Source organism: Geotrypetes seraphini, chromosome 14, assembly GCF_902459505.1.
Source record: "Geotrypetes seraphini chromosome 14, aGeoSer1.1, whole genome shotgun sequence".
Lineage (NCBI taxonomy): Eukaryota > Metazoa > Chordata > Amphibia > Gymnophiona > Dermophiidae > Geotrypetes > Geotrypetes seraphini.
In genome coordinates, this window is record NC_047097.1 from 62,330,621 (window position 1) to 62,354,806 (window position 24,186).

Below are 24,186 nucleotides of genomic sequence, written 5' to 3' on the forward strand. Positions count from 1 at the left end.
AAAGGTACGGGGAAAGGCAAGGAGGGGGCAGAGAGGATGAGGGGTGCCACGCCCTCAAAAGACTGTGCCTTGGACAGACCACCCCTCCCCCCCTTACTACACCACCGCATAGCACGTTCTCCCTGGGAAGGGTGAGGACGGATATCCTCTTACCTTTGGGTGGGGTTGTTGTAGGCACTGGTGGAGGTGTTGGAGGTGGCTGCGGTTCTGAAATTATAACAAATGCAGAATAAATAGTTTTTCTATGGCTTCTGTTGAAAATATTTCAGATTTTCACCATGGCATGGCAGAACATTCCACCCCCCACCCCCACTAGAATTCCTGGTATCTTTACCTTTATTCATAACTTTGCTGCACTGCCTTGCATTAAGGGTACAACAAGCTTTCAAACCAAGGTAAAAAGAGATGGAAACAAAGAACTCTAACGGACTAGTGTCCAACATTAAAGTCTCACACACCTTCCTCAATTCAAGATCTACACAACGCTTCAAGATACCCTTCCTGTCTTCTCAACAGGTACACCGGAAAAAGCTATTCAAATCCACCTTTGAGTTTCAAGGACCATACTTCTGGAGAATCCAGAACACTTTGGTTTTATGACTTGGCTCTTGAGCGCGCAAACATAGCGAAGAAAGGATACTCAGAGGTAGTCATAACTACTCTTCTACAATCCAAGAAGCCAGCGCCTGTCGCAGCTTAGACTTTTCAGCGCTGGTGCGAGGGTCAGAAGGTAGAGCATATACAGCTTTCAAATCTGTAACCCTATTGTTCCTTCAGGACGGTCTGGAAAAGGGCCTAGCGGTCAGTTATCTCAAGGTGCAGGTAGCCAGCCTCTCATGCTTGAGAGATTGAGTGGAGAAAGGGTCCTTAGCTTCCCATCCTGACATCACTAGTAGATTCCTCGAGAGAGTGTTGCAGCTACATCCTCTTGTGAGACAACCATTCCCTATGTGAAATCTTAATATTGTTTTGCAGGCCCCTTGTAAGTCCCCGTATGAACCCTTACAGAATACATCACTGATGGATCTTACAATCAAGACAGTTTTCCTGGTGGCTATCGCCTTGGCAAGAAGGGTTTCAGAGCTCCAGGCTTTGTCATGCAGGGAGCCCTTCCTCAGATATATGGAGGCATGCGTGTCTCTACATACAGCACCTTTCTTTCTACCAAAAGTGATTTCAGCCTTCCATGTAAATCAGGAAGTCTGGCTTCCGGCATTCCATGCCACAGACATAAAGAAAAAGGACAAAGTCTTGGCATTACTGGACATATGAGAGTCCTTCTCTGTTATCTCAAAGTGATGAATGAATTTCATCTTTCTGGACATCTTTTTGTGTTAACCAATCATAGAACACGGGGAAAGCCTACCTTGAAGATATCCATCTCCAAATGGATTCACATGGCTATCTAATCTGCGTACATTGGCTGTAGTAAACAGCCACTGATTTCCTTGAAGGTGCATTCCATCAGAGGTGTGGCCTCTTCATGGGCAGAATCCCAGACAATTCCACCTGAGGAGATCTGTAGAGCACCTACATGGTCCATTTTCCATACTTTGACAAAGTTTTACAGAATGGATGTGGCAGCATAGATGGACACTGCCTTTGGGTCCTCATTGCTTGCAGCAGGCTCATCTGCCCCATGCTAGATGCAGGGGACTGCTTTGGTACATCTTAGTTGTCAAGCCTACTTTACCCTTTGTACTAGAAGGGAAGACTAGGTTCTTACCTCAATAATCTTTTTTCTAGTAAAAGGGTACAGCAGGCTTGATGGCTCACCCTGTCAGATGTTAAATTAGCTTGCTTTCTGCCTCGGACATATGTAGGTGTCTCTAAATGCTTATCTGTGAACTTCCAAGAGAGAATGAAGATGCATAATGTACTTCTGTTAAACAAGTACTATAGCTATACCTTTGGGAGAGGCTATACGAGTTGCATAAATGTTAGGTTCTGGTTGCACTCAGGTAGGTGGCTTGTTTGGTCCCACCTTTTTTATGATATATATCCATTGGCTTAATTAATTGTACTTATTGCAGAGCAGAAAAAACTTGAATTATTGAGGAGTTCCCCATACCCTCCTTATTCTTTCTCCTTCTTAGGGATTATCCATTGCTTTGGTATGAACTGACACAAAGAGGCGGAGTTGAAAAACATAGATGATGCCTTCTGCAAACCTCGTTGAATGGAAGAAACTTGTCAAGTCTATTGTACCTTCTACTTGAAAGAAGATTATCAAGGTAAGAACCTAATCTTCCCATAATAGCACAAAGTGAATAATACTGAAATAACACATATCAAGAGACTAAACATGATAGACAAATTATGTTGTAAAACATTATAAGAATAAAATGCTGACTAGTAATACCCAGAGTATCTGAAACTAACTCGCCATGAGTTAAATCCAAATAAATCAATTAATAAATAAATATCTTGATCTATTCAATGCATTAGTTGTACAATATAACATTATATTAAGCTGAATGGAGAATCAACTGCAGAACAGAAGCACCACAACCCACCTCTACACACCACAATGGCATCCTGCTCATCAGTGCAGTTTACTTTGTGTCTGTCGGAGACACAGTGCAACAGGCTCGTTTCGTTCCCTTGACACTGGAGCGAGTTGCTGAAGATGCTCAACCTGGATTCCTTCTCTGTCATAAAGTTCATTTCAGATAAGATTCCAATCGGCTGGTCACAACCCAGCTGCCTGCATAACACTGCAAGGTTCTTCATGTTCCAACTGTCCTTGCACATGATCTGCCACGTACCATTGAAAGTCAGCACTGGCCTGCCCACACATGTGTGGTTGCTGCCAGAAAGATTTATCTTCTCATCTAGAAATGCACAAGACACATCAACATTTGTTATGCATGCCATTGAAATAGCAACCTGTTTCTGGTCTTCTCTGTCTCATTACATAATGTAAACACTTTCAGAGACAGGTGGCACGTTATAGACTAACCCATTTGTTGAGTTTTCAAATACCAGAGTCCGCTTCATCAGTTGCACTCATGAAGTTGACACTGGTCCTCTAAATCTCATGTCTGAATAAATTGGTGAATCTATAAGGTGACACCTACCTTTGCTATTTTTGCATTATAATGTTTTTCTCCAATAACTCCAATAATTCACAAATAGATATTTAGGAATAGATCTTCTTAAAAAATTTCTCCAATATTCATTAGTATTCTAATGGAGTAAGACCTGATGGGCTGCCGCGGGAGCGGACCGCTGGGCGCGATGGACCTCTGGTCTGACCCAGTGGAGGCAACTTATGTTCTTATGTGGTAGGCTGTGGTAATTTCACATTGAATTCCAGGAAGACATTTTCCCATGCTCTGAATTCCCAATGGCAGTGCCAGATACATACCTGAGGAACTTCCAGGTTCTCCAAAGCTAGGGCAGGGCACTGCAAGAAAAGAAAAATCACGTTAGGAGAAAATATTTGGGTTATTTTATTTATTGGCCAGCTACACCCCTGGATGGTAGAGCAGATGAGTTAGAGCCTCATGGTTAGAGCAGCAGGTTATGAAATGGAATATCCAGGTTCTATTCCCACAACAGCCCCTTATGACCTTGGGCAAGTCACTTAACCTGTACACCTGTATCATGCCAAGAACACCAGAAGGAGGGGAGGGGAAGGAAGAGGAGAGGAGAGGAAGGGAAGGGGGGGACCCTCACCATAGGATCACCAGGAGCAAACTCTGACTCAAGGACACATCAGGAGCTGGGTAAAGATGGCTGTTGCTTGTTCAAGTCATTGTATAGCCAAAGTTATTCTTTATAAACTGGGATGGAATTCAAGGGGTTTGAGGGATGAGGCTAAAAGTTATACAGAGAACAGTCCAGTTCAGCCACTCTCCAGATGCCTTATGCATTCAAATCTGAGCGCAGAAATAACAGGGTCGATATTCAACAGGATTTAACTGGCTTCTGGCTGGTTAAATCTCCTTTTGGGGGCTAACCAGTCTTTATCGGTGGCGCTGAACCGGTTAGCGCCACTGGAAATAACTGGTTAGCTCCAAACTGCTGGGAAGCTTTTCAAAACTCGGACAAAGCGCCGGGTTTTGAAAAGCTGTCCGGACCCCCAAAAGGAGGACATATCTGAGGAAATCCGGACGACTGGTAATCCTACTTTTATGTAATTCTTTCCGAAATTCATTAGATTCAAAAGCATAAATAAAAGGACATAAACCCCCCATAACCAAGCTGTAGGGTATAACTTTTTTTTCTGGGGGGGGGGGGGACTAACTTAATTTGTGATGAGATTTTTAGGACTCTGCTCCTTCATCAAGTAAATGCAGAAGAAAGTAGAGATGACATTATTGGAGAATATACAGTATGTGAATTCCAGCTGCATTGCAATCGTTTTTAACGCAGTGAACAGCTATGACACCATCCTTAGTTCATTCTAGTTTATCAAGTTTCAAGTTTATTAAAAGATTTTTTAGACCGCTTAATCAAATATCTAAGCGGTTTACAATGTAGAATTACATAAAAACATACAACTTTATAAAAACAAATAAAACAAGGGGAACTGGAAGACAATCCAATTATTAAAAGCACAAGACGTACGGACCAACTGCTAACAATAGGGGAGTGAGAGAGAACTACAATTTATATAGAAAAGATTCAACATAAAGGGAAAGTACGATAGGCTGGGGTAAAAGATTAACAATTTACTTTATATTTTAAGTTTTTGAAAATTTTAAAATATTAAATTATCAAAATATTATATTATAAAATATTATATTATAAAATATTATATTATAAAAGTTCCAGCTACTCTCTTGTTGTCTGTTGCTTTGGCTCCAGACAGGGATTGGATATTAAAACTTTTCTTTAAAAATAGATCCAAAGACTTCCTGGGGCAGTATATTCAGATTTTTCCTGATGTCTCTAGAGAGACTCAAAAAAGAAGGAAAGAATTTTTAATTTTAAAACCTGGAGTGACTCAAATAGGAGGTATTTTCTTTTTGAGATATCCATGTAAATGTGTAGTTAGATATTTATCATTGAAGTATATATTTACAGAGCCATCTCAACTGATTAGCTTTCTCTCAATGAAATGTCTAGAAAAAGGAATAACAACGTCCATGGAAAGTTAGCTTCCTGCACTTTAGTCAGATAAGGATTTTTCTTATTTAATTAATTTGAATTATATATGTTCTACTCTTAATTATGGATCCAATAAAATTGAGGACTAGTGTGAGATTAGCTAGATTAGTATTTCCTTGTAGTAATATTAATTTTGCAATTTTAGTTCAATATGTTGTTTGATCTCACTTTACTGTACAAGATGTATACGCTTGAAAATATTGTAAAATTTTATAAATAAATTAAAAAAAAAAAAAAAAATTAAATTATCAAAATATTATATTATAAAACTTTAAAAAAGATAGAATATTAAAGTATTAAAATATTGAAATATAGAGTGTTAAAATATGCCCTTAAAAGGACAATAGTTCTCCAAAGACGTCCTGGAACAAGAATGTTTTCAGTTTCGCTTTAAATTGTTTTAAGTCGGGTTCACTACGCAAATAGTTAGGCGTCGAATTCCAAAGAGAGGGGGCTGTGACAGCAAAGTTGTTGGAGCGCAATGTATTAATCAGTTTTAGGGAAGGCATAACAAGGAGATTCTGAAGCGACCAACGTAGAGATTTAGGGCTCCTTTTACGAAGGTGCGCTAGCGTTTTTAGCGCACGCAGGAAATTACCGCATGCTACACTTCTAGAGCTAACACCGGCTCAGTGCTGGCGTTAAGGTCTAGCGCCCGTGGCAATGTGGCGTGCGCGTTTAAGCCCCAACGTGGCTTAGTAAAAGGAGCCCTCAGTTCAGGTTTTATCCAGACTGACCAAAGTTCTTTTTCTAGGGAGAATTTAAGTTGTATGAAAGGGTTAATGCCCTTTTTTTCCTCAAGATTGCTACCCCTATTATCTGACTCAGTCTATTTAACTTCAAAGATGGGAACGAGGGATTCTGCCTCTTGTGTGCATTACAGACCAGTGAGTCTCACATCAATAGTGTGTAAACTCATGGAAACACTACTTAAATGTAAATTAGACACGATTTTGGATGAGGGGAATCTAAGGGATCCTAGTCAACATGGATTCACTAGGGGTAGGTCATGCCAATCCAATCTTATCAGCTTCTTTGATTGGGTAACAGGAAAGCTGGACTCGGGAGAGTCTCTAGACATAGTGTACTTAGATTTCAGTAAAGCTTTCGACAGCGTCCCACACCGGAGACTATTAAACAAGATGAAATCTATGGGGTTAGGTGAGACACTAATTGCATGGGTCAAAGATTGGCTGAGTGGAAGACGTCAGAGGGTGGTGGTCAATGGCACCCTCTCTGAGACATCGGAGGTGACCAGCGGAGTGCCACAGGGCTCGGTCCTGGGTCCACTCCTTTTTAACATATTCATAAGAGACTTGACCCAAGGGCTTCAGGGTAAAGTAACTCTATTCGCTGATGACGCCAAACTATGTAATATAGTAAGTGAAAGCAATCTGCAGGATAGTATGACGCAGGATCTGCTTACGTTGGAAAACTGGTCCTCGACATGGCAGCTGGGCTTCAACGCTAAGAAATGTAAGGTTATGCATCTCGGTAGCAGAAATCCATGCAAACCTTACACCTTAAATGGAGAAACACTAGCTAGGACTTCAGAGGAAAGAGACTTGGGAGTAATCATCAGTGCAGACATGAAGGCCACCAAACAAGTAGAGAAGGCCTCATCCAAAGCAAGGCAACTTATGGGATGTATCAATAGAAGCTTCGTTAGCCGCAAATCTGAAGTCATAATGCCACTGTACAGAACCATGGTGAGACCTCATCTGGAGTACTGTGTGCAATTCTGGAGGCCACATTACCGTAAAGACGTGCTTAGAGTTGAGTCGGTTCAGCGGATGGCCACTAGGATGATCTCGGGGCTTAAGGGTCTCTCGTATGAAGAAAGACTAAACAAATTGCAGCTCTACACTCTAGAGGAGCGCAGGGAGAGGGGGGACATGATTGAGACATTTAAATACATCACGGGACGTGTCGAGGTGGAGGAAGACATCTTCGTTCTCAGGGGACCCTCGGTCACAAGGGGGCATCCATTCAAACTCAGAGGAGGGAAATTCGATAGTGACATAAGGAAGTATTTCTTCACAGAAAGGGTTGTAGATCACTGGAACAAGCTTCCAGAGCAGGTGATCAAGGCCACCAGCGTTATTGACTTTAAGAATAAATGGGATGCCCTAGTAGGATCCTTACGAAGGTCGAGTTAAGGAACTAGGTCATTAGTACTCGGACTTAATGGGGTGGGTCAGTAGAGTGGGCAGACTTGATGGGCTATAGCCCTTTTCTGCCGTCATCTTTCTATGTTTCTATGTTTCTACAGTCTTATCTCCAACTTCCCCAGGAAAGATGCTTGAGATCCAAATTAGGGTTCATAGTCAAAAGCGCGTGCCGACAAAGGCGCGCCAAGACAACTGAGCACAAGGTGTTAGTGGGGAACCCCCCACTTTACTGAATACAGATCACACCGGCGTTGTGCGGCGTTGGGGGGGGGTTTGGGGGTTGTATCCCCCCTCATTATGCTGGAAACTTAACTTTTTCCCCCACACCCCCGTCGGAGCCCCTTAAAACACTGTTTTTCTTCAGTGCGGGCTTCCGCCTTGCGCTCAGTTGTCTCGGCGCAACTTTGTTGGTGCGCGCTTTTGACCTGTCACCCAAATTAGTCCATATCTGGCTGGGGGCTAAGGTGGGTTTTGATCTGGACTGGGAACTAAAGCCGTTCTGCTGGCCATGATGAAGAGTGTCTGTTTTCATTTGGTTTCCTAGGTCTCTCTTGTGCTTTTGATCTGGTCAATCCCCATCTGTTTGTGACCAATGTGGTTAGCTGAGTCTTTTTTTTTTTTTTGTCACTATTGAATACATTGATTTGTTCTTCCAATTTCTTTAGCTACATTTAAGTTAATGACATTCAGATACTTGTCCTGTGGAACAAGTAGGACCCTGAGGGAGTCAATAAGTAATCTGAGCCATTATCTTATAGAGGTGGATAATGGATGCAGGAGTGTTAATTGGTTATTAACTCTTGAAAGGTAGATATATCATTTTAGGTCTGGTGTGCCCAACAAAGAGTTTTGTGCGGCTCAGCTTCTCCCTCCCTCCCTCCCTCCCTCCCTTCTGTGCCTCCCTCCGGCGGGTAGTTTTCTGGCTGGCTCCCTTGCTTCAGTTGTCCGTGGGCGTCATCGGCTCCTCGTGCGCGATCTGCGGCTGTGTCAGAAGCTTTCCCTCTGACGTCACGACGTCAGAGCGAAGGCTTCCGAATCAGCCGTGAATCGCGCACGAGGAGCCGACGACGCCCACGGACAACTGTAGCAAGGGAGCCGGCCAGAAAACTACCCGCCGGGGAATTAACAAAACAACCGCCAAAGCGCCCTTCAGGCAGACGTGCCGCTTCCAGTTCTGTAGTTGCACTATTGCGCATGCTCTGTGCTGGCGTCTTCTAGAAAAAAAAAGGGCGGGGGTTCGTGGGGTTTTGTGGGAGGGGTTTCTGTTCAGAGAAGGATTATAGTAGGCTACAATGACGGTTGGCGGTTAACTTCTGTAAAATGAGATTTTTATTTTTGCCTCCATCTCTCTTATGCTGCAGATTGTGTGTTCATGGATATACTATGTGAGCACTACAGGTGGGTGGGTCTAGGAAGTAAACGGGAGAGCCAGGTAGGTTAGTGATTAGTTTCCACACAGCAAATGGGGAGTCCGTCTTTTATCCAGATCCCTATTCAGATCGCCAAGGGCCATAAAAGAAATACTTCCAGCACAGCCACGGATCGCGTGAGAAGCCAGCCACCACCGCCCGCAGCTTTCGCCAGAAAAACAATTGCAGCATGGGAGCCGTCCAGAAAGGAGGGAGAAAGTTGTGTTGGAACGCCAGAGGGAGGGAGCACAAACTTTGGACAAATGATGAAGGAAGGAGGGAGGGCCCATGAGCTATATGTAATAAAAGGGAGTCGAACATAGGGCAATCAAGCCACTGTGACATCACTGATGAGGTTAGTTCTTATTGGTGGAATGAAGCATTATGACATCACAATATGAGCTCTGGTGACCAAAGACTGAAACCTTTCACACTGGGAGTGAAATCAGTGAGGGCTGCCGTTCCGATGTATTATTTTGCCACTTTTGTACAATGAGACCTAGTTACTAATAACGGCATAAAAGTAAAAGAACGCATCTTGACAAAGAGCCCAACTTTGAGAAAGTCCCCTTTAAGTGTGTTTGTAAAACAGCTCCTGCTTCTTTAAGCTTGGGCTCCTTTTACTAAGGCGCGCTAGCGTTTTTAGTGCATGCAGGAATTTACCGTGCACTACGCTTCTAGAACTAATGCTGGCGTTAAGGTCTAGCACATGCTATTCCACGTGTTAGAGCCCTAGCGCGCCTTAGTAAAAGGAGTCCCTACTGTCCTGTTATAAAAGTCCCCTCCAAATTTTTGCAGAGAGGCAGGTCAGAAGTGAGTAGAGATTAAAGAAAGCATTTTTTTTTTGGGGGGGGGGGCGGGGAAGAACAAGTGTACATACTGGGGGTGTGGAAGAGTGAGAGTGTGTGTGTGTCTATTTGACGAGGGGGTGGGGATTTTATTAGTAAGGAAGAGCTGTGCTCCTGTATGGGGACTGTGATGTCGCTCACTTTCCCCCAAATGACAATCCCGAGGCGGAGGAGGGGCGATGGCACCTAAAAGATGAAGCTCTCCGTCTTTTGTTCCGTTTCCTTTGAATTGAACTGTAGAAGTATATTTAGCTTAGGAAATGAACCTACGCTGAAAGCATTTTTAGCTGATTGCATTAAAACTGCAGGAGCCGAGATAAGAAGGGAGCAGCAGGCAGGGCGTGAGGGGGGAGAAGGCTGCGCAGGTGAAATCACGCTGCCTCCAAAAAGAGCTCGTATCTTCCATTCAGATCACAAGTTGTTCTAGTTCTCTTTCTTTATCTCTTCTGTTTTGTATCAAGTTTTATTTTGATTTGATGAATCGCTTATTCAAATTTGCCAAGCGAGTTACAATGAAAGAAAGATAAACATAGGAGACTCAGAGGAGACATGATAGAAACCTACAAGATCATGAAGGGCATAGAGAAAGTAGAGAGAGATAGATTCTTCAAAATTTCAAAACATAAAAGAACAAGAGGGCATTCGGAAAAATTGGTAGGGGATAGATTCAAAACAAATGCTAGGAAGTTTTTCTTTACTCAACGGGTGGTGGATACCTGGAATGCGCTTCCAGAGGACGTAATAGGGCAGAGTACGGTAATGGGGTTTAAGAAAGGATTGGACAATTTTCTGTTGAAAAAGGGGATAGAGGGGTATAGATAGAGGATTGCTGCACAGGTCCTGGACCTGTTGGGCCGCCGCGTGAGCGGACTGCTGGGCGCGATGGACCTCGGGTCTGACCCAGCAGAGGCATTGCTTATGTTCTTATGTTCTTATGTTCATACATTTAGACATACTATTTAAAATTTAAAAATGATGGGTTAGACCGACAGGCTTATAAACTAATCGGTACACAAGGGATGGAGGAGTAAAGTTACAATTCAATACTTTAAAGTCGATAGAAAAGAACCATAGATGGAAAAAACATTAGGGAGGGAGTAGTATAAACCTGGAGGGTAACTACTTAAGATTTCAGTATAATTTACAGATTAAAAGCATCTTTAAAAATAAAACTTTTAAAGTTATTTTTAAAATGGCTAAGATCCTTTTCCTTTCTTATATATTGCAAATGCAAGCAGTGTCTCACTTCCGGCTCACCACACAATTGTTTCCCACGTACTCACCTTTATAGGACCCCCAGGGACCCCCGAAGAAGACTTTTTGTCGAAACGCGGACCGTGTTGGGTCCTGTATCCCTAGCGGACTAGGTCCTTTAAGGCTCTTATGTGGATGATTTATTTTTATGTGGATGAATTTATTTTATGTGGATGATTTCAGTGGACCTTTGGAACTTTGACACTTTCAAATAAAGTCCATTTAGGAACATTGTCACTCCACAGGGAGTAGTATAAACCTGGAGGGTAACTACTTAAGATTTGAGTATAATTTACAGATTAAAAGCATCTTTAAAAAGAAAACTTTTAAAGTAATTTTTAAAATGGCTAAGATCCTTTTCCTCTCTTATATATTGAGGCAAAGTGTTCCAGAGTTGCGGGGCCATCACCGAAAACATATCATGTCGTCGAGTTCCCATAACTTTCAGGGAGGGGACTACTAGGAGCTTTTGGTTACTGGTCCGAAGAGAACACGGTGTATTATAAGGAATAAGCCTTCTATTGATAAATTGTGTTTCATTGGTGGAAAGAGTTTTAAATACTAAAAGTAATGTTTTAAAGGTGATACGATGGTTGATTGGTTGATCAGAAAAGGAGTGACATGATCATATCCAAGTTTCTCTACAAGAGCAGGTTCAACACTACAATGATAAGAATCCGACACCCCCCCCCCCACCCCACCCCCACCACCACCACCAAAGATGAAAACCAGAGCAGGAGATTACCGAAGACGAACAAAGGTTTTACACTACAAGTGGAAAGAAAAGAGATGGCATGAAGCGGTGGTCATTTTGCGAAAGAGTGCTAAAAAAATGGTACTAGGTGAGGGTGTCAGGTCAAAACCGCGGAAGACAAAGGTGCGCGCGGACAACTGAGCGCAGCGCGGAGGCGCGCACCGAAGAAAATAACTATTTTTAGGGGCTCCGACGGGGGGGGGAACACCCCCACTTTACTTTATACAGACCACGCCGCGTTGTGGGGGGTTTGGGGGGTTGTAACCCCTCACATTTTACTGAAAACTTCACTTTTTCCCTAAAAACAGGGAAAAAGTTAAGTTTACAGTATAATGAGGGGGGTTACAACCCCCCAAACCCCCCACAACGCCGCCGCGATCTGTATTAAGTAAAGTGGGGGGGGCTCCCCAACAAAAACCCCCATCGGAGCCCCTAAAAACTGTCATTTTCTTCGGCGCACGCCTCCGTCTTGCGCTCAGTTGTCGGCGCGCGCTTTTGTCTTCCGCGGTTTTGTCTATGAACCCTAGGTGAGGGCCAGAAGCGGCCTCCAGCTGCCGTGAGGAAACGGAAGCAAGTTCACAAAGGTTCTAGGCCGGGGACCTGGGGTGGCCTTTTCAGCCGTCCGTACAAACAAATGCATATCCCCTTCCGTTTCTCAGCAGCTGCAGATTCACCCTTAGGCTCCATGAACAATGGGTTTCATAAAAAAAATGGACCGTCAGCATTTAAGATCTGTTTTTCTAGTTATCAAGAATCGTTTTACTTATTTAGGGGGTCCTTTTATTTAGTCATCCATTATATCCTATGGGCATCTTAGCGTGGGCTAAATCGGTTAGCGCACCTTAATTGAGTTATTGAGTGAAAGTACCCAGGAAAGGGACTTGGGGGTAATAGTGGATAAGACGATGAAGCTGTGGGTACAGTGCCCAGCGGCCGCTAAGAGAGCGAATAGAATGCTAGGTATAATCAAGAAGGGTATTACAACCAGATCGAAAGAAGTTATCCTGCCGTTGTATCGGGCGATGGTGTGTCCGAATCTGGAGTACTGCGTCCAATACTGGTCGCCGTACCTTAAGAAGGATATGGCGATACTCGAGAGGGTTCAGAGGAGAGCGACACGTCTGATAAAAGGGTTGAAAACCTTTCATACGCTGAGAGATTGGAGAAACTGGGACTCTTTTCCCTGGAGAAGAGGAGACTTAGAGGGGATTTGATAGAGACTTATAAGATCATGAAGGGCATAGAGAGAGTAGAGAGGGACAGAAAGAGAGAGAGAAAGGGAGACAGAGAGAAAGAAAGAAAGAGAGAGAAAGGGACAAAGACAGTAATAGAGAGAGAGATAGAAAGAGAGAGAGAGAAAGGGAGAGAGACAGAAATAGAGAGAGAGAGAGAGAAAGAAAGAAAGAGAGAGAGAAAGGGAGAGAGACAGAAATAGAGAGAGAGAGAGATAGAGAAAGATTGGAGGAACTGGGACTCTTTTCCCTGGAGAAGAGGAGACTTAGAGGGGATATGATAGAGACTTACAAGATCATGAAGGGCATAGAGAGAGTAGAGAGGGACAGAAAGAGAGAGAGAAAGGGAGACAGAGAGAAAGAAAGAAAGAGAGAGAGAAAGGGACAAAGACAGTAATAGAGAGAGAGAGAGAAAGAGAGAGAGAGAGAAAGGGAGAGAGACAGAAATAGAGAGAGAGAGAGAGAGAAAGAAAGAAAGAGAGAGAGAGAAAGGGAGAGAGACAGAAATAGAGAGAGAGAGATAGAGAAAGATTGGAGGAACTGGGACTCTTTTCCCTAGAGAAGAGGAGACTTAGAGGGGATATGATAGAGACTTACAAGATCATGAAGGGCATAGAGAGAGTAGAGAGGGACAGAAAGAGAGAGAGAAAGGGAGACAGAGAAAAAGAAAGAAAGAGAGAGAAAGGGACAAAGACAGTAATAGAGAGAGAGATAGAAAGAGAGAGAGAGAAAGGGAGAGAGACAGAAATAGAGAGAGAGAGATAGAGAAAGATTGGAGGAACTGGGACTCTTTTCCCTGGAGAAGAGGAGACTTAGAGGGGATATGATAGAGACTTATAAGATCATGAAGGGCATAGAGAGAGTAGAGAGGGACAGAAAGAGAGAGAGAAAGGGAGACAGAGAGAAAGAAAGAAAGAGAGAGAGAAAGGGACAAAGACAGTAATAGAGAGAGAGATAGAAAGAGAGAGAGAGAGATAGAGAAAGATTGGAGAAACTGGGACTCTTTTCCCTGGAGAAGAGGAGAATTAGAGGGGATTTGATAGAGACTTACAAGATCATGAAGGGCACAGAGAAAGTGGAGAGGGACAGATTCTTCAAACTTTTGAAAACCACAAGAACGAGAGGCCATTCGGAAAAGTTGAAAGGGGACAGATTCAAAACCAATGCTAGGAAGTTTTTCTTCATCCAACGGGTGGTGGACACCTGGAATGCGCTTCCAGAGGACAGAGTACGGTATTAGGATTCAAGAAGGGACTGGACAATTTTATGAAGAAAAAGTGGATAGAAGGGTACAGATAGAGGACTACTACACAGATCCTGGACCTGTTGGGCCGCCGCGCAAGCGGACTGCTGGGCGCAGTGTGGACCTCTGTTCTGACCCAGCAGAGGCACTTCTTATGTTCTTAATAAGAGGACCCCTTATTTATATAATTGTTTATTTTCTAATGACAGCATAAAATCTGATCAGTTCACGCTCCAGATTTCAGATTACGTCCAAAATTACTCCCAAACTAATTGACTGCAATGAAAGCGTGTACGCCAAAGGGGCACATTTCCCATGTTACAAGACCAGCATTTATGTGATTTCAGAATTCTAGCTTTGAATAAACTGTCCTTTTAAGGACGACTTAGATTCAAGAAAGGTTTTGCCTTCTCTTCCCCCTCCCTTTGTCATTCTTTCCGTTCTTTGCTCTCTTTCTCTCTATCAATTGTAGTTCTAACCCTTCTTTCCTTTTGTTCCCATTCGTCAATGTCTTTAAAAATTGGCATTTCCCCCGGTCTGTTTCTGTGTAAATTGTATGTTATTTGGCACATTGTTTTGGCGTTTTTGTACGCCGCCTAGAAGGCTTGATTGGGCGGTATAAGAAATTTTAAATAAACTTCAATTGCATTTAACCAGCAGCCAGAAATTACTTGTGGATAGCCTCCAAAATAATTTAGGTTTTTTTTATTTTATTTAATTATTTATATATATACCAGTTATAGCCTAAAAATTCTAAAAGGAATTTTAAAACTTCTTATGTTTTAAGTCTAAGCCACCGTAGCTAGTGCTCTTAAATTTCCCAATTATTCATAAATCCTAGATGAAATACCACCAGAAACTAGAACAAGATCCGACTTAACATATTAGACAAAATACTAATATTCCTGGATCCATTTCAAAAGCCCAGGAAGGTGGCAACTTCCATTACTCAGCTAATACAGGGAAACATAAAAATGTCCCTTCTTCCTCTAAAAATGTTTTATAGCCCATGCTTTATTGCCTGCAAGATAGCCAATTAAGATCATTTTTATTGATCTAAAGGAAAGGTTTGAACTAAAGAGAGCTTTGACTGGTGTCCCCACCATGCTGTTTCCAGCTTTGCGACAGAAAACGCCAATATACAAAGGGATGCTGAAAAGTTCTCAGCCCAACCACGAAGAGAATGACGTGGATATGGTTCAAACAATGAGCAGAAACAATTTCAAAGCATAGAATTTTGTGTCTGCAAATTGGCCCTTAATGAAATAAGACAACCCTCTTCTCAGGATTTAGAAAGCTGGTTGGTTGGGCTGAGAACTTTTCAGCACCCCCCTCGTAGCATGAAGACTTTCAATTTATGGTAACCAGAGCTGAAATTGTGATGTCATAATGCTCAATTCCACCAATAAGAGGCAGCCTCAGTGATGTTACAGTGGCGTGATTGTCCTTTACTTGGCTTACTTTTATTACATACGAAGGGGTAAAAGTTCTCAGCCCAACCAACTTCCTAAATTCTGAGCATTATTTTGCCACTGTAGCTGAAAAAGAGGGTTATCTTATTTCGTTAAGTGCCAATTTGCAGAAACAAAATTCTATGTTTTTGACATTGGTTCAGATTATTAATTGAACCATATCCACGTCATTCTCTTCTTGGTTGGGTTGAGAACTTTTCAGCACCCCCTGGTAGTGTGAAGAGTCAGTCTTTGGTAGCCAAAGCTGAGATTGTGATGTCATAATGCCCCATTCCACCAATAAGAGCCAACCTCATCAGTGATGTCACAACGGCTTGATTGTCCTATACATACAAGAGGGTGCTGAAAATTTCTCAGCCCAACCAACCAAGTTCCTAAATCCTAAGCCTTATTTTGCCACTGTAGCTGAAAAGAGGGTTATCTTATTTCGTTAAGTGCCAATTTGCAGAAACGAAATCCTCTGTTTTTGACATTGTTTCAGATCATTGATTGACCCATATCCGTGTCATTCGCTTCTTGATTGGGCTGAGAACTTTACAGTACCCCTTCGTATGTGCCAACTCCAGGAACACCCCTATTCTGCCCATGAACCTCCCATGGCCGCACCCCCTTTTTCGATCCACACATAAAGCTTGTGTGTGGATCCCGATGCCTAAAGATGCACGTGTAACATTAAATTAATGCCAGTTAGCACTGATAAACGATTATTAGCACCCTAAACCAAAATAGCGGTTATTAACGTAGGGAGCCGCGCTGAATGTTCTGCGCAGCTCCTGACGCTCATAGGAACTCTATGAGCGTCGGGAGCAGCGCAAAGCATTCAGCACGGCTCCCTGCGCTAATAACCGCTATCATGATTTAATAAAAGGGGGAGGGGAATAGGCTTTGACATTTTTAATCTGAGTGTAATCACTTTTGTGGGGCCATTCATAAATTTTTCCATGGTCCCCCCATGTATGGGATTGATGATGAGAGGCTCTAGGTTGGTGTCAGTTCAACCAATATGCAGTAAGAGAATGGAATAACCAACTGGACGCTTTTCATACTCAAACCGCTTAAGTATTTGCAAGTCATTTTCTACAGTTTTTCATAAGAAATTTTCTTGCCTTAAAATAAAAACACGATAGCAAAAAAAATCCAGAAAGTATTCATTCTTTATCCATAATTAATTTAAAAAAATCTATGAAGCTGATGATCCGCCTCAACATAAAATCATGAGGCAAAACTGAGGGTCATACATAGGGGTATACCGTTAAGGTGGGTTATTTTACCCAAAACTCATGCTATTCTAGTACAGGTATCATTCTAGGCAATGAGACCTAGATACTAATCACAGTAAAATAACATGTCTAAACAGTAGCCCACATTGATAATCTCCGCTCGTAATTAAACTAAAAAGAAATGTGTCATAATCCAAGAAAAGGGACCAGCCCCCTCTTTTACAAAGGTGCACTAAGCATTCTTAGCGCATGCTAAATCTACACGTGCGCTAAACGCTAACACGCCCACAGTCTAACACGCACGCGTTAGCGGTTAGCGTGCGCTAGAACGCCTAGCGCACCTGTGTAAAAGGAGTCCCAAGTCTTAGAAACCGAGGGCGCCTTTTACAAAGGCGCGCCAGCGGTTTTTTAGCACACGCACAAGATTAGCGCGCACTACAGCGCACGCTAGCCGAAAAATGACTGCCTGCTTAAAAGGAGGCAGTAGCGGCTAGCCACACGGCTTGTTAGCGTGCGCTAACACCGCTAGCGCACTTTTGGTAAAAGGAGCCCCGAGTTATTCAGCCGGCTAAGTAATCAAGACGATACTGATTCAAATGAATGTCACCTTTCTACTATTTCATTTGCCAGAGATATGCCATTTCAATTAACAAAAATGTTTAGTTATAAAGAGAACCCTGTCTGTCTGATCATGGAATTGGGTGTTGTCAATTTTTTATTTTTGGAAAATAATTGAAATGTTATTTATGTCTATGTATACCCTAGAGGAAAGGAGAGACAGGGGAGATATGATTCAGACGTTCAAATACTTGAAGGGTATTAACGTAGAACAAAATCTTTTCTAGAGAATGGAAAATGGTAAAACCAGAGGACATAATTTGAGGTTGAGGGGTGGTAGATTCAGGGGCAATGTTAGGAAATTCTACTTTACGGAGAGGGTAGTGGATGCCTGGAATGCGCTCCCGAGAGAGGTGGTGGAGAGGAAAACGGTGACTGAGTTCAAAGTAGCGTGGGATGAACACAAAAGATTTAGAATCAGAAAATACTATTAAATATTGAACTAGGCCAGTTACTGGGCAGACTTGTACGGTCTGTGTCTGTATATGGCCGTTTGGTGGAGGATGGGCAGGGGAGGGCTTCAATGGCTGGGAGGGTGTAGATGGGCTGGAGTAAGTCTTAACAGAGATTTCGGCCGTTGGAACCCAAGCACAGTACCGGGTAAAGCTTTGGATTCTTGCCCAGAAATAGCTAAGAAAAAAAAATTAAAAAATTAAAATTGAATCAGGTTGGGCAGACTGGATGGACCATTCGGGTCTTTATCTGCCGACATCTACCATGTTACTATGTATGAATGTGTTGATGGTACTTCGCCTTGTATAAGATGGATTATAACATTACATTACGGATTTCTATTCTGCTTGTGCCTTGCGGTTCTAAGCGGATTACATTGGAAGATAACTGGGCATTTCCAGGAAGTTACATTACATTGGAAGGTAGTTGGTTACAAGTTACATATTACAGGTTAATTTGTGACGTAGAGAAGAAGATTCCAGCATGATGGGATCTGTTTTTTGAATAGTAGTGTTTTTATTTCTTTTCGGAATGCTTTAAAGTCTGTTGTTGTAGTCAATAGGTTGGATATGGAGGGGTCAAGTTTCGCTGCTTTAGTCGCTAGGAGGCTGTCGTATAGTTTTTTGCGTTGGGTAAATAAACCAAACCAAGCCCAACTGACAGTGTTGCCTCGTCTCTCAAGTAAGTGTGCACTAAGGGTTCCTTTTACGAAGCCGCGTTAGCGGTTTTAGCGCACAAAGCTTTTTAGCGCACGCTAAACCCGCGCTACGCGGCTAGAGCTAACGCCAGCTCAACGCTGGTGTTAGCGTCTAGCGCGGCCAGCAGTTTAGCGCGCGCTATTACGCACATTAAACCGCTAATGCGGCTTTGTAAAAGGAGCCCTAAGCCTTGGTACCATTTTATTTATTTATTTATTTTCAATTTTCTGTACCGTTCTCCCAAGGGGAGCTCAGAACGGTTTTACATTAATTTATTCAGGTATTCCAGCCTTTTTCCCTGACACAAATGTCTCCAGAAATCAAAGTAAAAGTGAGCCAAGTCCAGGGAAACCAAGCCATTGTGACATCACTGATGAGGTTGGCTCTTACGCATTGCTGAAATGAGGCATTATGACATCACAGTATCAGCTCTAGTTATCAAAGACTAAAACTCTTCCCACTAAGGAGGGAAGTTAGCAATGTGGCTACTGTTATTTTATCACTAATTCATGCTATTGTAGCAGGGGCCCCATTGGAATTCTTTGAGCATCGGAGCAGCGCACAGCACTCAGCGCGCCGGCCGGTGATAAAAACTGCTTTCGCGGTTTTGTAAAAGGGGCGCTAATTAATAAATTGGCTTTAAGATTACTGTAACATCATAATCCTAGGAGCTTATAAAAAGAACCTCAACAAGCTAAGATTAATTCAGAACACCGCGATCCGACTAATCCACGGTTTAAAAAAATGGGAACACATTTCCCCTTATTATCAGAAACTCCACTGGCTACCCGCAGAATCCAGAGTCCTCTTCAAGTTTGCTTGTATTTGTTACAAAGCTGTCTTTGGGATTGTTCCAGCTTCCCTAATCTCCCAGTTCTCCCCCAACGAGTCCAACAAGAGCACTCGCGGAACAAACCTATTTAATTATCCCTCCTTGAAATCTTACCAATACAACAAGTTTCTAGATAGAATGTTATCATTCCAGGCAGCTAGGCTGAACACATGGCTTGGAAAGCCCATACTTGAGGCCACTACATATGCAGACTTTAGAAAATCCCTGAAAACTCGACTATTTAACAAATTCTAAATTCCCATACCCAACTCTTCCTCGCCACGACCCTCTTCCACACCTCGCCCCCAATCCAAGGTTCGAAACTAACCTTATACTTTCCACCATGAATCTCATGTACTGACATAATGTCTCTTTACTGTAACCCACCTGCACCCCATGTACTGACAAAACGAATCTTTATTGTAACCCATGTACTGACAAAATGCACCTTTATAGTAAACCACTTGTATTGTAACCCACTTGTATCCCATGCACTGACAAAATGTATATTTACTGTAAACCACTTACACCTCATGCACGGACTAAACGTATCTTTATTGTAAACCGTTTGCATCCCATGTACTGTCAAAATGTATCTTTATTGTAAATCGCTTCGAACTTCACGGTATAGCGGTATATAAGAAATAAAAATAAATTAATAATGAGGTTTAACAAGCTCATAATTGAAAAAAATTAAAATTGATTGCGCAATAGGCGTGATTCTACAAAAGGCAGGTGCCTACTACCCAAGTTGGCATGTTTAGGGTCAGAGAAGGTCTTAGGCGTCGCTAGGCACGATTGGACTTAGGCACCTATAACGTAGGCCTTTAAAATCCTGTCCTAAGTTTTAAGTTCGGAGCCAGTATGCGCAATTCTGTAAAAGGCGCCTAAACGTGATTGACATGCGATAGGCCCTTATATTATAGGTGCCTATCTTTTTAGACACATTTACAGAATTTCTTCCTAAATATTTAATATATTTGAGGAGTTATGGCCGATTTTATGGAGTAAAGTCAGCCCCAGCAGGAAAGATAGGTTATAGACAACGGCGCGAAAGACAAAAGCACGCGCCGACAATTGAGCGCAGTGCGCGCCGCCGCGCCGCTCTAAATTACAGTTTTTAGGGGCTCTGACGGGGGGGTTTGTTGGGGATCCCCCCCAGTTTACTTAATAGACATCGCGCCGGCGTTATGGGGAGTTTGGGGGGTTGTAACCCTCCATATTTTACTGTAAACTGAACTTTTTCCCTAAAAACAGGGAAAAAGTGAAGTTTTCAGTAAAATGTGGGGGGTTACAACCCCACACCCCCCCCCACAACGCCCCCACAACGCGGCGCGATGTCTATTAAGTAAAGTGGGGGGGTTCCCCCCCACACCCCCCCCACACCCCCCCTCCGTCGGAGCACTAAAAACAATAATTTAGAGCGGCGCGGCGGTGCGCACTGCGCTCAATTGTCTGGGCGCGCCTTTGTCCCGGCGCGCTTTTGACCTGACACCATGTTTCACAAGAGATTAAGTATAAAACAGGGCTGTGCCAAAGAGCAAATTTGACTATTTGGCCAAAAACGAATAATGAAAAATAATATTCAACTGAATACGAATATCGAATAATGGGCATAACAGATCATAAAAGAAGCAATGTGACATCTGAGATCAAATGTTTATTTCAGCAGGACTTAGCACTGTAGAGCCCTGGATTATTCGTATTCAAATTTCAATCACTGTTCAGCCAAATACAAATAATGTTTTGGGGGACTATTCAGGGCTGAATCAAATCAAATACAAATATTCGGTACAGCTATAGTATAAGCCTCATGGTACTTGGATTAAAGATGGATTCTTCAGGACAACTTCTAGAACTGTTATCGCTGGTGTAGTAAGAGTTGTCAAATCTTTAAGGTGGCTTATTGAACCTCTCTTTGGCCTGTCCTAACTTTAAACACTTTCTTTGCCTTGCTGGTATGAATTTCCAGCTTTTACCGTAGATAACCCTTTCAAACCATGTCAGTTCTTTCTTCTGTAACAGTATTAGCGTGACTACGGGGCCCTTTTACTAAGCGTTGGTAAGCAACCCCCTCTTTTACGACGCCCATAGGAACTCTACGAGCGTTGGGAGCAGCGCGGGCCATTCAGCGCGGCTCCCCGCGCTAGAAACTGCTATCGCAGGTTCGTAAAAGGAAGGCCTAAGGCTTACAAACGGTGCTAACGAGGTACACTCAGGAGCCATTTTTTTCAGGGGCATTTGCAGCGTAGGCATGCCCTGTGCCAATCAGTTAGCATATAGGCATTGGTGCGCACTGACCGATTAGCATAGAATTAGCGAGGGAGCACTGCCGACAAAATAGGTGAGGGTAAGGGCTCATGCACTAATGTCAATTCGTGAATTTTGGAAATTGGCACATTGTCATTACCAGGGCAAGACAAGCTGTGGCCATTTTAGAGCTGTGCTAAAAAGTGGCCTAAGGGCAGGCTACCTTTTAGTACGGCTTTGTAAAAGGGCCCCATACGAAAGCGGTCTGTTCTGTAAGCGCCTGCAGGCACCAGAATTCTGGAGGCCACATTACAGTAAAGATGTGCGCAGAATTGAATCGGTTCAGCGGACAGCCACCAGGATGATCTCGGGGCTCAAGGGTCTCTCGTATGAAGAGAGACTGAACAAATTGCAGCTCTACACTCTCGAGGAACGTAGGGAGAGGGGAGACATGATCGAAACATTTAAGTACCTCACGGGACGTGTCGAAGTGGAAGATGATATTTTCTTTCTCAAGGGACCCTCGGCCACAAGAGGGCACCCGCTCAAACTCAGGGGCGGAAAATTTCATGGCGACACCAGAAAGTATTTCATCACAGAGAGAGTGGTTGGTCATTGGAACAAGCTTCCAGTGCAGGTGATCGAGGCAGACAGCGTGCCAGACTTTAAGAATAAATGGGATACCCATGTGGGATCCCTACGAGGGTCAAGATAAGGAAATTGGGTCATTAGGGCATAGACAGGGGGTGGGTAAACAGAGTGGGCAGACTTGATGGGCTGTAGCCCTTTTCTGCTGTCATCTTCTATGTTTCTATGTTTATATATAATTTTTTCAATTAGTTTTTAATTTGTTTTAAATGATACGGTCAGTTGTCATGGGGTTTATTGCCAATTAAACCAACCTAACTTTTGGCGTCCCTACAAGAATCAGGGCCTAAAAGCTCCCTAGTTCCATTTTCAGATTTCTCTCAGGCCCCCATGGCTCATGTATGGTAAAAGTTACAGGAAAATAAATTTTTGGTGGGTTGGTGGTATAAAAGAGATCTCTACCTCCTGGTTTCTGCTTTTTCTTAGGACTGGCACAAGCACCCGTGGCAAGCAGGAATGTATTACGGTGACTGAATCCTTCACAGAGCATGGTACAATACTGCAAGTTGTTAGGTGCCATCGGCTCGTGCTTGAGGCCTAGCGAGTTGATGTATTGCAGATCTACAAAGAAATTGGTTTTGTGCTGGTCCGGAATGATCCTCCAGCATTATCCCCATGGTTGTTTTCAACATGTCCAGCCATCTGACTGCAGGTCGTCCTCTTCTGGTTCCTTCGATCTTCCCAAACATGACGTCCTTCTCCAGTGAATTTTCTCTTCTGATGGTGTGACCAAAATAAGACTAACTTCAGCATTGGGGCTTCGAGTGACATAGCTGGTTTGATCTCTTCCAGCATCGATTTGTTAGGTCTTCTGGCGGTCCATGGCATGCCTAAAATCTTTAGTCACTTTTATATGGAGAGATATATTATTTACTACACTGTGATACTGTGTTTAAACAAATACCTTCTATAATCACAGCTCTACTTGCAATAATATTGTGTTTAATTAAATATTGTGAAAACCTCAGACCCGAAAACCCGTGACTGGTGATAACACCAAACTGGGGTTCATTGGGGGACCATCATCGTTTTTCACTGTCCCCTTACCATCCAACTAGATGTTGCATAAAAATCCTACTTATCTGTAGATCGGATGGTATAATGCCAATAATGATCCTCAGCGGTGAATAAATTGTCTCGTGCTTATAGTGTGCTAAAAACAACCACTGGGGGACAAGGATATAATATGGAGGAGTAACAGTGGTTGTTTTTAGCACACTATAAGCACGAGACAATTTATTCACCACTGAGGATCATTATTGGCATCATACCATCCGATCTACAGATAAGTAGGATTTTTATGCAACATCTAGTTGGATGGTAAGGGGACAGTGAAAAACGATGATGGTCCCCCAATGAACCCCAGTTTGGTGTTATCACCAGTCACGGGTTTTCGGGTCTGAGGTTTTCACAATATTTAATTAAACACAATATTATTGCAAGTAGAGCTGTGATTATAGAAGGTATATGCCTAAAATCTTTACCTATACCAAAGAAAGGTGTCGCCAAGGACTGTAACAATACTGCATCTTCACCATAAGTTCATGCTGTCTTTCTTGGTGCATGCAAAATGTAGCACAATTCTGACAGCCTTTTGCCCTTCTAGATTTTTCTGTGGGCTTTTGTGTGTGTTCAAGACACTGCATAGGCCCATAAGAACTTCAACTGTTGTCGCCCCGGGACATCGTATTTGCAGTGGGCTGTCACAGAGTTTAGCTCTAACAGAGGGGGTCTCAAAGTCCCTCCTTGAGGGCCGCAATTCAGGATTACCCTAATGAATATGCATGAAATCTATGTGCATGCACTGCTTGCAATGCATATTCATTAGGGAAATCCTGAAAACCCGACTGGATTGCGGCCCTCAAGGAGGGACTTTGAGATCCCTGTTTAAAATCTAACACCAGCTCTGCTTAATTAGAATATTTAAACTGTAGTTTTGTTAATTTTGTGCTATGGGGGGGGGGGA

General features: G+C 42.9%; 1 protein-coding gene across 1 annotated transcript in view; it reads right to left on the bottom strand.

The window, feature by feature from the left end:
- Positions 1-22,740, bottom strand: part of CD5 (CD5 molecule) — a 35,087-nt gene extending 12,347 nt beyond the window's left edge. The window contains exons 1-4 of the mRNA XM_033919829.1: positions 22,623-22,740; positions 3,371-3,409; positions 2,517-2,834; positions 154-207 (exon numbers count right to left, since the gene is read on the bottom strand). Of these exons, the coding sequence (XP_033775720.1) occupies positions 154-207; positions 2,517-2,834; positions 3,371-3,409; positions 22,623-22,740 (529 nt within the window). The remainder of the gene's footprint in view (positions 1-153; positions 208-2,516; positions 2,835-3,370; positions 3,410-22,622) is intronic.
- Between the last annotated feature and the right edge of the window lie 1,446 nt (positions 22,741-24,186).